Genomic DNA, 13524 nt, shown 5'->3' with positions numbered 1-13524 from the left:
GTGGTTCCAAGCCGAATTCTGTGCATTTACCCAAGGAGAGGGCAGGTTTATTGCTAACTGAAGCGGAGTTTGTGACTAGGCCCGAGAGTAAAACTTCCATCAGGACCCGTAGGTACCCACGTTCGCTCATGTGGTGGTGTTCCCTCCTCCCTGCCCCCCAATCCTTCAGTTCCTTCCTGGTTTTCCTATCAGCTCCGTTAATTCACCTCTACTGTACCAAATCCATCAGTTCATACCTCCCCCCACATCTTCCTGGTACCTCTCAGCAGTGGGTTTTCAATGCTGCAGCAGTTCTCTCCAGTATCCCTATAGTGATTGCTGATAACACCCCACTGGAGATTTCTGGTTGGTTGCTCCGCTTCTGGTAGCATTGCTCAAGTATGCTGGGACTCCGAAGCACTGTGCAGGCTCTGGGAGATATATTTACACCCTTGAATGGGAAGTATTATACAAAAGCCTCAGTCATTTCACCAGGGAATTCTTCCATGCCCGCACTGGAAACCTGCATTCCAGTGAACAAACCCTCTACCCAGTGCTCAGTCACAAAGGGTTAGATGCTCTTCAGGGCGGATACCATGCAGCCACTCAGCCTTCATATACCACCTCCTCAGGGAGCAGTGGGGCCACGAAAGCCCAGAGAGACCTCTTTAAGTTGGTGAGCTCATACAGAAAAATAAACGGACGGCAACTCATGAGTTCAGGATTTTGTATTGATATCAGGTCAACAGTTTAGTAGCACAGAGTCTGATCTCCCCTCTGCACACACACATAATTCCTGCTGAGGCTGCTAAGAGTTACATGTTCATATAATGAAGAGAAGAGACCCCCTACCCCACCCAACTCCAGACATACACACACAGGGCCAGGCTGAGATCTGTTACACTGGAGTAAATCAAACATAAGTAAACCTGATTTACACTAGTGTAACAGATCTGAATCTGTCCCCTGAGGTATAACCTTTACCCTTAAGTGAAAACAAAATATGTTAATCTCCTTTCTTTACAAACCCATATTCTTTTACTCTGACACTGAATTCTGTCCTCCATCACTAGCAGATGTCTTGCATATGAACTGCATTACCTATAAAGTTTGCTTACTCCAAGCAAATGGTTCTTAATTTTTTTACTTCAATTTGAAGCGAAAAATACAGTATAGGATTCAAATGCCTTTGCATTACATGGGTTTTTAACTACTTAAAAAAAAACAGCCAAAAATGACTTCACAAAACCGAAACAAAACTACTGAATTGTTTTGCTACACACCATGCTGCCTATCTGAACTGTCTTATTGATTTTTTCTTTATTGCTTTATGTGGCACTTTTTATTCATATATTTATATTTAAAAAGCATAGATCTGGTTTCAGCTCTCACTTTGTGTCAGTATTTCTACCCTATGCACATGTTTCCCAGCAGGAAGAAAACCAGGTAATTGCCAAAGAAGTAGAACAATGAAATCGCTGAGAGAAAGAGAGATCAACTCTGGAGCAAGTGTTGGTGTGTCCTGGCTTTTTCCGGCTGTGAATGCTGGTTCCGGGGCTGCAAGTAGATAGATATGAACAGGAGGGAAAAAAAAAAAAAGAGGAAACTTTTACAGAAGGATTCAGAAATTCAGATTTGTCACTGATTAAACTGGCCCGCTCAGCATTACCTAAACGGAATTTCTGAGTTTTCTTTGACTCGAGGATTTAACGTTTAAGGCAAAACTAGACGCAGTGTAGAAGCTCCATCAAGTCTTTGGCACAACAGCTAAAACAACAACAAAATGACTGTACAACATGAGCCGAGAGGGTAACATTTCCCTGTTAAGCAAAGGGAAAAGTGCTAAATAAATTGCACATACTAAAAGGTGGCTGGCTGGCTTTAAAAAAAAAGAAAAAAAAAAAAGGCATCTCCATTTTTTTTCCCCCCAGAGATTGAGAAAGTCCCACTGCCAACTGTCGTCTTGAAAAGGGGTCTTTGCAAAAAGCTGCAGTTTTCATCTGGATCATGCATCCTTTGCCAAGAATGGATGGAACTCTGGCTGGAAAGTCTTCTGATTCATCCCTCCTGGTTTTTACTCCTGGAAAGAAATGATACATCACAGTGGTAAACATATTGGTGAGTGGGGAATTCTTTCAATGACACCAGGTGCTTGTTCTTTAAAGGCCCAATACTATGTCTATAAAAGTCCATGGCAGTGTTCCTCCCATTTACTTCAGTGGGGTGGGATCAGGGTTAATTGCTCTGAGAAGGAAAGGTTAGGTGAGCTCAGCAGAACCTGAATGATATGGTGTCCCAAGGACGGAGGCACAGAACATTAAGGGCCGGATTCTGCTACCACTATTCCCGATGAGTAGCATCTTACTGGGCAGGGCGTCCCCTTGAAATCTGTGGGGCAGATGGTGAATCCCAAGGTCACACTATCAAGCAGTCATCCTCGGTGGAGCCCCCGGCTCTCGCTGACTTCAAAGCTTCATTGTGAGTACGGAGTTTGCAGGATATTTCACAGAGTGACATACTACTCAGAGAGAGCCAGGGTGGCAGAATCATGCTTGGATCAGATCCTTGTTGAGCTGGTTCAAGTTTTTCAGAAGACTTTTTTTTTTTAATGAAAAATGACCTTTAAAAAAAAAACTTTTCCATGAAAAGTTTCTTTTTTTTAAGCTTTGATTTTTCACCAAAAAGAGTAAAACTATTTTTTACATATTTTGTTTTTCCCTTCTTTTTCCCTGCCTTTCTAGTGGCAAAATGGAAAAAGGGGGGAAATGAGGAAAAAGGGAAGCGAAAAGAGGAGCCCCCTCCTCCCAGGAAACTGAAAAATGTTGGGGAAAATGGGTTTAGATTTTTTTGCAAAATATACTTCTTTTTTCACGCAGCTCTCTTGATTCCCCCCCACTCGTCAATGCTTCTACCCCCCCATCTCCTTCCCTTCTTCCCTCCAACCTTTCTTTCCTCCTATAAATCTCATTCTCTTCTCCTCCACAAATCCTCTCCATCTCTTCTTTCTCCTTCCTGACCACTGTACTTAGAGCGGCAAGCCCCAAAGTCCCATGGTAAAATGCAGGGATGTCTTGCCAATTGTATTTCTCACTTTCACATGCACAAACTAGGGGTTCCCCTTGGCCATGTGCCAGATGGGTCCCCAAAAGCAAATTTATACTGAAAATGAGAATTTATTTGCAAATCATCAAATTGTAGACGCTCAGATACCACAGTGATGGGCGAGGCCTAAGAACTTGGCTAGAACAGAACAGAATGGAGTAGGACAGGCATCTTGAAGAGTGAGTGTGTGTGTGTTTTTAGGGAGGGACTGTGGCAAAGGATAAAGGTGCTGAATCCAGCTACAGCTGCTAAAAGCTGAAGTGATTGTAAATACAAAACTCATATTTGAAAAGCCTTGTGAATTTTCAAAGACCTCTCGGGATCTGTTTTAAGTTTCAGAAGTTGACCACGGATTTATAAATGGAAGGGAAACTAAATGGGACAACTTGGATTTGTGCGACAGAGTGACTTGAGTTACTGCATTCACCTTTGTGGTCGGCGTGCTTTCCGGCCTTCAGAAGTCAAATGTCCCCCTTACGTTCGTTTGACCATAAATCTGTTAATCACATGAGTGACTGACCTAGTTTGGGAATTTGCACTCCGCTGTGGGATGTCACTGCAATGCTTCATTACTGCATCACAATACACAGAACTCAGAGCTGTGGTTTCAAACATAGAGAAGTCGCTCACAAACCCAATGCAGAATACCCACTAAGCGTTTCCAAACAAATTTTAGTACAACTGAGACCTTTTGTTACTCCCAGTGATTCAGGCTCCTAAATTCTATTTTCAAAAGCATCTTTGGCACTTAAAGGCCAGATTCACAATGGTAATGGGTGCCTAACTGCCTCTTTAGGTGCCTATGTCTAGCATTTAGGCACCACGGACGTTCTCAAAACCACAACTTAGCTGCCACCTACCTCTGTAGACACCTAAGTTTCTTCTGATGGGCATGTGCAAAGCCACCTAAGATCTGATGATGACAAGCAGCTCAGCCAAAGCACAAGTAGGATTCTCTTACTGTGTGTCCCCCTGCATATCTCACCAGCAGAGCCTGATCCTGAAGGAGATCTCGGAGCATGCTGACAGTTGATGTGTCACACTGAATATCCAATAGCCTAGTAGTTAGGGCACTTGCTTGGGCTGTGGGAAACCCATGTTTGAATCCCCACTCTGCCAGATATGGAGCAGGGACTTAAGTTTGATTCTCCCACACCCTATGTGAATGCCCTAATCACTGGGTGTATAGTCAATCTCTCACTGAGATGCCTTTGAAAATTCCACTAGCTGCCCATCTTCAGATTTACAAATTCATTCTGGCCCTAAGTCAGTTTTAAAAACGGGACTTTGGATCCCAAGTCACTGAAGCACTTTTGAAAATTTTACCTTGAGAGTTAGTGATGAGAAATAAAAAAACCCATAAGAACAGCTGTGGTGGGTCAGACCAATGCTCCATCTAACCCAGAATCTGGTCTTCTGACAGTGGCCAGTTCCAGATGCTTCAAAGGCAATTATTGAGTGATCCAGCCCCTGATGTCCAGTCCCAGCTTCTGGCAGTCAGAGGTTTAGGGACACCCAGAGCATGGAGTCTGGATCCAGGCTTTTAATATAGCCCATTATAGAGCTACCGGCCAATTGCAAAAATTAGATTGTCTGGGTTCAGATTGTGAAAACTCTCATATTCCAGAGTTCTGGTCAGTTGCATCTCTATTCAAAATGTTTAACAAAGCCATCACATAAATGCAATTAAATTATTCCCAATACGCATTTGTTTGTTTTCTACACTGAAAAAAGAAACAGATGCCTCCCTAAAGTTCTTTAGGGCAATGAAAACACAAAGAAATAGGAGAAATTACTCAGTCAAAACATTCTTTTAACAGATTAAATGGTAACATCGAGAGCTCAGAGTGAAAATGTTTTTGGTGCCACTCAAAATGTTTTTTAGTTCTTGATGAGAATGAAAATGTAAGGATTTGACTAGGGAGAGGCAGGATCTCTTATTTTAGCAATGATGAGCTCAGTTTTTCAAACCTGGGTCTCCAGTTTGGGATTTGAGCTCTCACCTCAACATGGAGATGCTTACATTGGTTCTTATGGCACCTAAATGCTGATTTGAGTAACACAATGTAGAACAAGTGCCCCGAATTAGTTTTGGAAATCTGAAAGCTGTGATCTGAGCTTTTGAATAAATTAGTATTTGCTGGCAGAAGGACAGGCAGACCATTGTATTTACCTTAAACTATTTGGTAGGAAAATTACCTCTTATTCTGTGTTTGTTAAATATCAAGACATTTTATGACACATATAAATAAATATTATTATTAATAATTACCACAACAACATTTGGTTGTTTAAAGACTGCTTCATTCCTTATGGAATCAAAATATAAAACAGGAAAGGGGGCGAGGAAACCCTGGAGAAATGAACTGCCTCAGTAATGGACAGTAGAAAAATAGATTATCTTTGAGTCCCATGCTGTAACCTGTAAACAGCAATCTTAGTAAGACAGACCTTTGCCATTGCAGAAATAAATTATCTAGAAATAATCTTTGGAGAAAACAAAAGGGAACAAAGTAGGGAACCTTGCTGCCTGGACATTAGAGGCATTCAGCTTGGAAACAAGCCTGCGGGACTGGCAGCCTCAGATCCTAGTCCAAAACCTGGTGAAGTCAATGGAAAGACTCCTTGTGGTTTCAGAGGGCTTTGGATTGCTCAATTTTGTGAATTAGTAAACAAATTGGGATCATAACAGGTTCTGCGTTAATTTGTTTTGACCCACTGTCCTTTATAGATTACTACGTAATGCACCATCAATAGATGTTGTGCAATGCTGCTTTAGTAATAGGAGATCTCGTTGCAAATCTTTACTATGAAATCTTCTGCTGAGAGGCATGGAAGGCCAGCGATATTTATGTGCAAATGAATGGATTAGCCAAGTGCAGATAAATTACGTTGTGTATTCAAAAGGAAGGCATCCTATGTGATTTGACGTTGTAGGATCTTTGTTGGTTACACTGGCATTCCACTGATTCAGTGTAGCTACTCCTCATTTGCACTGGTCTAAGTCAGAATAGAATCAGCCTCATTTGTTTCCCAGCCCCCCTCTCGTCTCACAGTAGTCAGAAAATTCTAAGGCTGATTTAATTAATAATAATAAAAAACTCACATGGAAGTCCCCTAATTCTTGAACTTGACAATTTGACTAATGACCTTAGCCAATGGGCATCATTGGGAAGCATTTCAAATGAAGTGGTTTCAATAGACCAAGACGCCTGCGGAATCTGGTTGGTTTGTGTTCATTAACTTCCACATAAATGAGGGCCAAATCCTAGACCCAGTGCACAGTCTCTGTACAAGGGATGTGTGTGGAGGAGATACGTGTAGAGGTCATGGGAGAATCCTCCACACCAGGCTGTGGAACCTACAGCTACAGGAGACCATGCAGCTGCTGTATTCTCTCTTAAGCAGGGATATTGGGGTTCTTTGCTAGATCTACATAGATCACCACCCTTGCTCTTGTCTATCCTCCACTGGTCATCGGGTCAGCCTGAGGAACTGTGCTTATTGACACTTGGGGTATGTATGCGGGCTCTCCACATCCTGTCTTTTATGCAGTGGAAAGACTCCAGTGCTAGCCTTCTGCTCAACGTCATTGCATCTTGAGTTGTTGATGGAGCAGAAGGGATGTGATCTTGAAACCCCACTGGGCCAGTGCAAATGTGAGGAGTGCAGCAATGGAATCCATAGAGATATGCTGGAGCCCTGAGAATCCACTGCCGGTGAAGGGCAGAAGGGCTGGTGAACCCACTTAGACTGCCAGTAGACTCCACCCCCTTACTGCCCCTCTTCCACAGACAGCAAGATCAATGGTGGCAACTGGGCTCACTTACAGCATCCAGGTGGTAGACCAGCTCCAGACAGAAGAACTGCTGGAGCATCTTAAGATAATGCTGGCTTGTAGCAATAGCATGGGTTATGCTGCATCCTCTTGGAGTGCCTGCTCTTTAGCGTTATCCCCTTTGGCACCTATACTGCTCCAAATTGTAGGTTTATCAAAAATGCATGATTGCCATGCAAGGGCTGGTGGTGGCTAGTTACTGGGGGGTGCACATCATTGTGTGTAGCTGCCTGGTCTCTCTACCTAATTCAGATGGCCGTTTTGTTCCTGGCTGTGCTGCACAACAGATGAGGGTGTAACACTTTAGACAGTGGAGCCTGGGCTGTCCTGAGGTGTCTTGGGATGGCTGAAAGTTTTGAATTGTGTGGGATTGGGATGGTGAGGAGAGCCAGCTCAGGGTTTCTGTAGACGGCTAAGAGAAGTTCCCCATGCCAAAGTGGACAATTCCTCTTCTTGTCATGCTAAGCTGCTAACCTCAGGGAAGCAGAGTGGCTATTTTTAAAAAGCAACCTCTGCTTTACTCAAACAAGAGAAAATGGGAGCCTGAACCTTACTTACCAGAAACCCCAAGGCATCATGAACCGCCACTGAAGAAATGGAGTTCAGATGATCAAGACTTCACTACACCTGGTAGTTAGCAATGTGACCGCTGATACGTGTTACAATCATCAATACCCTGAGTTTACTGTCAGAACAGCAATCATCTTCAGAAATCTATACAATTCGTGTGATAGATCTTCAAGGGCTTTACACTGGGGCTGTGTCTCCGTAATAGTCCTAATGCATCACATCACAGTATCTGAGAACAATTCATCTCTAAGCAAAATGTTTCACCGCCATACAACCGGTGCCTTGCGCTAGCTATTCCTTTTATGCTAGAAAATCACCACTCGTTTGTCCCAGGAGTGGGGGTAGGGAGGCTGCAGAAAATGCTGCCTAGAAATTGGAACAGAATTAAATGTTGCATAAATTAGTGCTGGATTCTGCAAAGGAAAAATTAAGTGGCATTAGAGCACGGCAAGAAAATCACTATATCTGTATATATCTGTACATCGTGATTTTCTTGCTGTATATAATTTCAACATGATGATAGTATAATATAGCTATATTTTATTTTTAAGTCCGCATATACATAGATACAATTGTAATTATATATATATATATATATATATTTAGTTTCTAATTTTTAACTGTGTGTGTACACACATATATAGGGAATTAAAAATAAGAAGCTAAATTCCGGCAGAAAACTTTTTTATTGAGCTCCAACTGTTCTGCTGTTGTTCATAACCCAGTTTCCTTTCTCACAAAGAGACCTTTCGCATGGTTTTTCCTTCTGCCTCTATAACAGCTGCTCTCAGTGTTGTATCCTGAGTGATGATGAGGTTCTGAAAGTGTTTTTTTGGAACAGATGGCCAGGAGAGAGCTGGGGAATGTGCCAGCAGAAAGCTGGGGAATGTGCCAAATCCTGCAGTGACTGAGTGCTTTGGGTTCCAGCTCGCGTGCCTTTCCCCTGCCCTCTGCCCTAAGTGGCGCCAGCAGGACTTCCCAACTAGCACTCTGAACATCTGGAGTCTGCGACTGCCAGGAGAGAGAGGCGGGGGGAAGGCGGGGGGGGGGGGGGGACCCTCCCTGCTCCAGCTTAGCTTCCATGTACTCAACAACGTTACTGACTAACAGAACAACTAATCAAAAACAAAGAAGAGGGGGAGGGAAAGAAAAAAGAACCTTGCAAGCTAAACAGCTGCAGCTGCACAGAAAAGCAAACTTACCCACTGCATTGGGTTAGCAGCTAACAGTCAGAAAGGTAACGAAACAAGCATCGTTCCAAAAGTTTGAGCGTGTGGTGGCGGTGGAGCTTGGATGCGAGGGGTAGCCCACCCAGCATCGTGTGGTGAATTAGCTGAGTGGGATACTTAGTGAGGTGCCATGGAGAGGCTGGCCTAGGGGAATGCCACAGCCGCTGTGTGTGCCATGGAGCCGTGCTCAAGGGTAGGGATGAAAGAGGGTTTGGAGTGAAGCCTGGAGAGAAGGCAGCAGTATGGCTGGTGTATTCACAACTTCGGAGATCCACTGGTCAAATCCTCTTGCAGAGGCAGCAGCCATCGCACAGATCATGAGCTGTAACAGCAGCTGGGTTAGTGCTCTGTGGCCTGAGATGAGGATATGGCCCCCATGAAGTCCCTTGTGCAAAGCCATTTACTCAGACTTTATGTCCCAGGCATGGCCTGTTTGTAGGGATGAGTGGGGGAGGAGGGAAAAGAACAATAAAAAGGATCATTTGTGTTAGTGGCAGAAGAAGGATCCATAATCCAACGTGTGTGGTCGTGACTGTGTAATGAATGAAGCTTGTTTGTATTGTGTGCCACTCTTCTACACAGCAATAGTGTGTGGTTAGCACTCTATCAGGGCCTGATCCAAAGCCCACTGCAATCAGGGGAATCTTTCCATTGACTTCAGTGGGCTTTGGATTGTGTTCTGTAGGTGTGTGGAATGCAACACAATATAGAAAAATATAATACGTGTTCTCGTTTCTGATCCACCCTTTGCTTTTACTTCTACAACACTCACGATAATGCCAACAGAGAGCTCTACCTGTGAATAGAGGACAGGATATTCCCTATCCCACTGTGTCTATTTCAAAGGAGCTTATTACCCCATCTCTGTAAGATATGGAGTGGGACTCTTTGTGCCGAATTCTGCCCATGAATGAGCATCCAGGTCTTCCATTCAGTGGGATTCATGCATGTGTTTTCAAGAGCAGGAGGTGGCTCAAATGATTTATATAACAGATTGAAAGGCAATTTTAAAAAATGAAGACGTTCATGAGAATCCTCTGTCCCGCTTTGCTCCCCATAGCCCATGGCCATTTATTTCACAAAGAGGCATTTGAAGTCCTTCATTTTACCCTTGGTTCCTTTTAAATAGGATCGCCAAACACCCTTACTTAAGTCTCAGCTACAAGAGCAGCATAAATTGTCAGATCACCTTGTGTTTTAGCCTTGTTAAGAGGAGCATTGTCTAGCATAAAAGGTTTCAAAGGATAGATCCAACTCTTCTAATTAAGATAATGGAGTGGAAAGAAAAAAATCCATTGTTTTTCCTATTGCAACAGCAAAGTCTGAACAACAGTCTAATATCCAGAATAGCAGCTAATTCAACATCTAAAACAAAGCAAAAGGCTACACATCATCAGCAAATTAAACATCTGGAGCCGCTGCCTATCAAAACAAACCCCAATCAGCTATTTTTTGTGTGAAAAGCTCATGGTGCCATAGCACATTCTGTAAACTGCTTGAGAATTGAAAGTGAGAGTGACATGAGAGAAGGAGACAAGCCCCAATAAAATAAAGAAGACAGCAGATAAAGGTACAGGGGGATGGAGTGAATTGAAGGAGATTGCTTGGGGACTTGACTGTCTTTACTTGGCTCGTTATAACTTTAAAGAGCAAGGAACAAACAACCCAAAGTCGATAATTCAGCAGAACCACCCAGAGAACAGCAACTTTTGAAAACTGATTAAAAACACACAGAGATCTTGGAAAATGTGCCAACTTCAAAATTAATGAGAGAGCAGTGGTTTTGGTCCAAGACACTGTATCCTCATCCAACAGTCTAAGGAAGACCCCCCCAGAAGAGAGAACTTTTTAGACCACCTGAAGTCGAGAGCTCAGTTCTTTTATGAACAAATATCCCAGCCTTTTAATTTAATAATGATTTCAGTGTTTTCATATCTGATATTTACACAGCTATGGATTATGGGGCTAGAGGGAAGGCAGAGGAAATTAAGCGGATTCTGATTTTAGGTATAAAGAAGTGGGTTTTTCCTACATTTAAATAGTTTCACCTCGCCCCATTTTTAAATGCTAAAGATCACAGTCTTGTAATGTAAAGGTCCCAATCCAGAGCCCTTTGATGTCAAAAGGAGTATTCCCATTGCCTTCAAAAGGCGTCGGATTGGGCCCTGAAAGTGACAAAACTGTCCTTGGGTGTACTTTCATTGGTGCCAGGTGGAGCTTCCAAACTCTGTTAACCGATAGAAGCGCTGGTTTGCTCTCAGCGCTCTGACTGGTTGTTGGAATTATTGATTTGTTAGTGTGTCCAATCAGTGCCTCTTAGTTTTGGCCTTAGCCTTGACTGAACACCTCTTTGCCAGCATATTAGGAAATACTGACCAGGATAACGTGACACTTGTTGATTCGGCTGGAAGAGTTTGCTTTGCTGGATAGAGACTACGGGCCTAGCTCTGGCCTTGGGTAAACCTGAGGATGTTTACTGAAATGTTCCCCTGCCCAGCTGGGACCCCTAAACAAAAACATTGTGTTTGTGAGACTGAGAAATAGAAACTGATCAGTCTGGTATCATTGGTATCATTGTGTAGGAGACAAAGACACCCCCCCTCCCCCCCCGCCTCTACTTCTGAGCAGGCATGTGGGAAGACCTGGGCTTGCGTTTCTTTGGGAATGTGAGGGTTAGAAAGATTTTGTTTTGTGGCATGATTATTATTGTTGCTGACTAGTGGTTGTATGTGAGGGGGGAATGTGCTGCTGTCCGGTGAGAGTTTCTGCAAATGGAAAAGATCTTCTTTTATGTTCGAGTGAAACCAAGAGAATAAACAGCATAAATGGCAGGATTTAGATGTTTAATTGTTTATTAAAGACCAGTCCAAACCTAAACTGCAGCTCTGAACACCCGTGAATCTGGAGTGGTTTGAAATCTGGAACTGAGATTTATATCTTTAACCCTTCTTTTAGTTTCCATAATTTCGGAAAATGGTTCTCAAGCTATTGGAGATCCATCCTCCAAAAAACTGGTCTGCCATCCACCATCTCCTGCTCCTCTGCAGCTTGGTGGGGTGCTGAGTTTGGGGCAAGTGGGGCACTGGTTCTGGGCTGTGCCTCCCTTCTCTTGTCCCACCACCCCACCAGCCATCAGCACTATTTGAAAAGGCTGTGAAGTTGACTCTAGTGGGCCTGTCCTCTGCCACAGACTCAACGCTATGCAGGAGAAGAGGGAGGAAGGGATGGGAATGCTGCCCTGTGTGGCTGAAGAGGACGGCACAGGGGCAGGATGACAACAAGAAGCATAGAGAGGAAGAGAATTGGTCTCTTTCTGCCCCTGCAATGGTTTCTTCTCACCATGGAATTACGCCATTTATTTTCTTAACCTGTGGGATAAGACCATCCAGGTGATCCCTTGCAACCTACCCCACTGGTTAAGAAACAATGATGTAAAGTGTTAGCAAGATATGTACGGAATGTCTAAGTTGACTCCGTCCTCTGGACCTTTCAGCGTGTCTCAGTCTGATATCTGTTGATATTTTAAATAGTAGCCATCTTGGCGCACGGGATTTGTCTTTTTGTGTATGTCTTGTATGGGACAGAGTACAAAGGTGTGCTAAGTCATAAATATTAATCGTGTCAGCTAAAGGAAGGGGCCAGGAGAGTGCAATTCTGTTTTATTTATAAATTGGGTTTATGAAAAAAGTATTTGTTGGGGAAAAAATGAGGAAACCTTTCTGAATCAGAGGTAGATCTTACTACAGCAGAAGAAGGTGAATACTGCTCAGCTTAGCTGTCCATTCATCCATTAAAGTCCTGCTGATTTATTATCCTGCATGACAACTGGGTACAGAATGCGGAGGGAAGTTCAATTCAAGTTTACAAAACTCTTTTTGTCGTAAAACTCTGAACAAAGACATCAATCACTCTTTTAATTTACCCATGTCACTTTCCAAGAGGAAAACTGGCAGAATGCTCAGTTTCCTCTTTAACACGGCTTGATGATGATTTCCCCTAATTGGTTCAATGTTAAGTAACCTGAAGGAATGCAATATGTAATTAGATTTAGTGTTGTTTCCCCAAGATACCCATATGTTCTTCAGGTCAGACATCTCGCTAATGTGTTTATATGTACAGCGTCTCCATTAGCTACTTTTTGTTGTCAGACGATTTTTTTTTTTAGATAAGTGTTAGATTAAACAAAACAGAAAACACAGCTGAGTGATTGTGTTTTATGATCTACAAAAGGCAACCCAGGGCTGGTTTGTTTTAACAAATAACAGCCACAAGACAACGCTAATAGGATCGTGGTCATGTTAAAGTGTGATGGGCAAGTAGCGAGAGGAAGAGCTTGGCCCAGAGAATAGGAAGGATGGAAAAGTTTTTGATTAGAGAGGAATGTGGTTGTTACAAGATCACACAGATCGGGGCGGGGAGGCGAAGAAAACCAAAAAATGGGGAAAGAATAAGGAATAAAAATAAGGAAATGTTCAAAGGATGGAGAAAGAAGGAAACCACCTTGGATTATTTGTGTTATTTTGTTCTCTTGAAACATACCTTCCTTTTTTTAGATCTCCCTTCTGCCTGCAAGGTCCTAGTGCACTGCTCCACGCATTCTGAGAAGCTCATGTTACTGTGGTCAGCACTGTAATCCATGTCAGCTAGTCTGGCCAGGGAAAGGATATAGTTACAGGCTATTCTCAAAATAGCCAGTTTGGACAACTTTTGACCATAAGAATAGCAGGGAACCTAGAAAGGGTAACAGGAAAAAAAAAATTAGGCCAGACAAACAAAATATCTGTGCTTGAAGGCATGACAAAACAA

General features: G+C 43.0%; 1 protein-coding gene across 1 annotated transcript in view; it reads right to left on the bottom strand.

Annotated features, from left to right (window-relative positions):
• Nucleotides 1-692: 692 nt before the first annotated feature.
• Nucleotides 693-13524, bottom strand: part of ATOH8 (atonal bHLH transcription factor 8) — a 29208-nt gene continuing 16376 nt past the window's right edge. The window contains exons 2-3 of the mRNA XM_048849169.2: nucleotides 13258-13449; nucleotides 693-2059 (exon numbers count right to left, since the gene is read on the bottom strand). Coding sequence (XP_048705126.2) covers nucleotides 2054-2059; nucleotides 13258-13449 — 198 coding nt within the window. The 3' untranslated portion in view covers nucleotides 693-2053. The remainder of the gene's footprint in view (nucleotides 2060-13257; nucleotides 13450-13524) is intronic.

This window comes from Caretta caretta, chromosome 4 (assembly GCF_965140235.1).
Source record: "Caretta caretta isolate rCarCar2 chromosome 4, rCarCar1.hap1, whole genome shotgun sequence".
Taxonomy (NCBI): Eukaryota; Metazoa; Chordata; order Testudines; family Cheloniidae; genus Caretta; species Caretta caretta.
The sequence above is the reverse complement of the archived record's forward strand: the minus strand, read 5'-3'. Positions and strand labels throughout refer to the sequence as shown.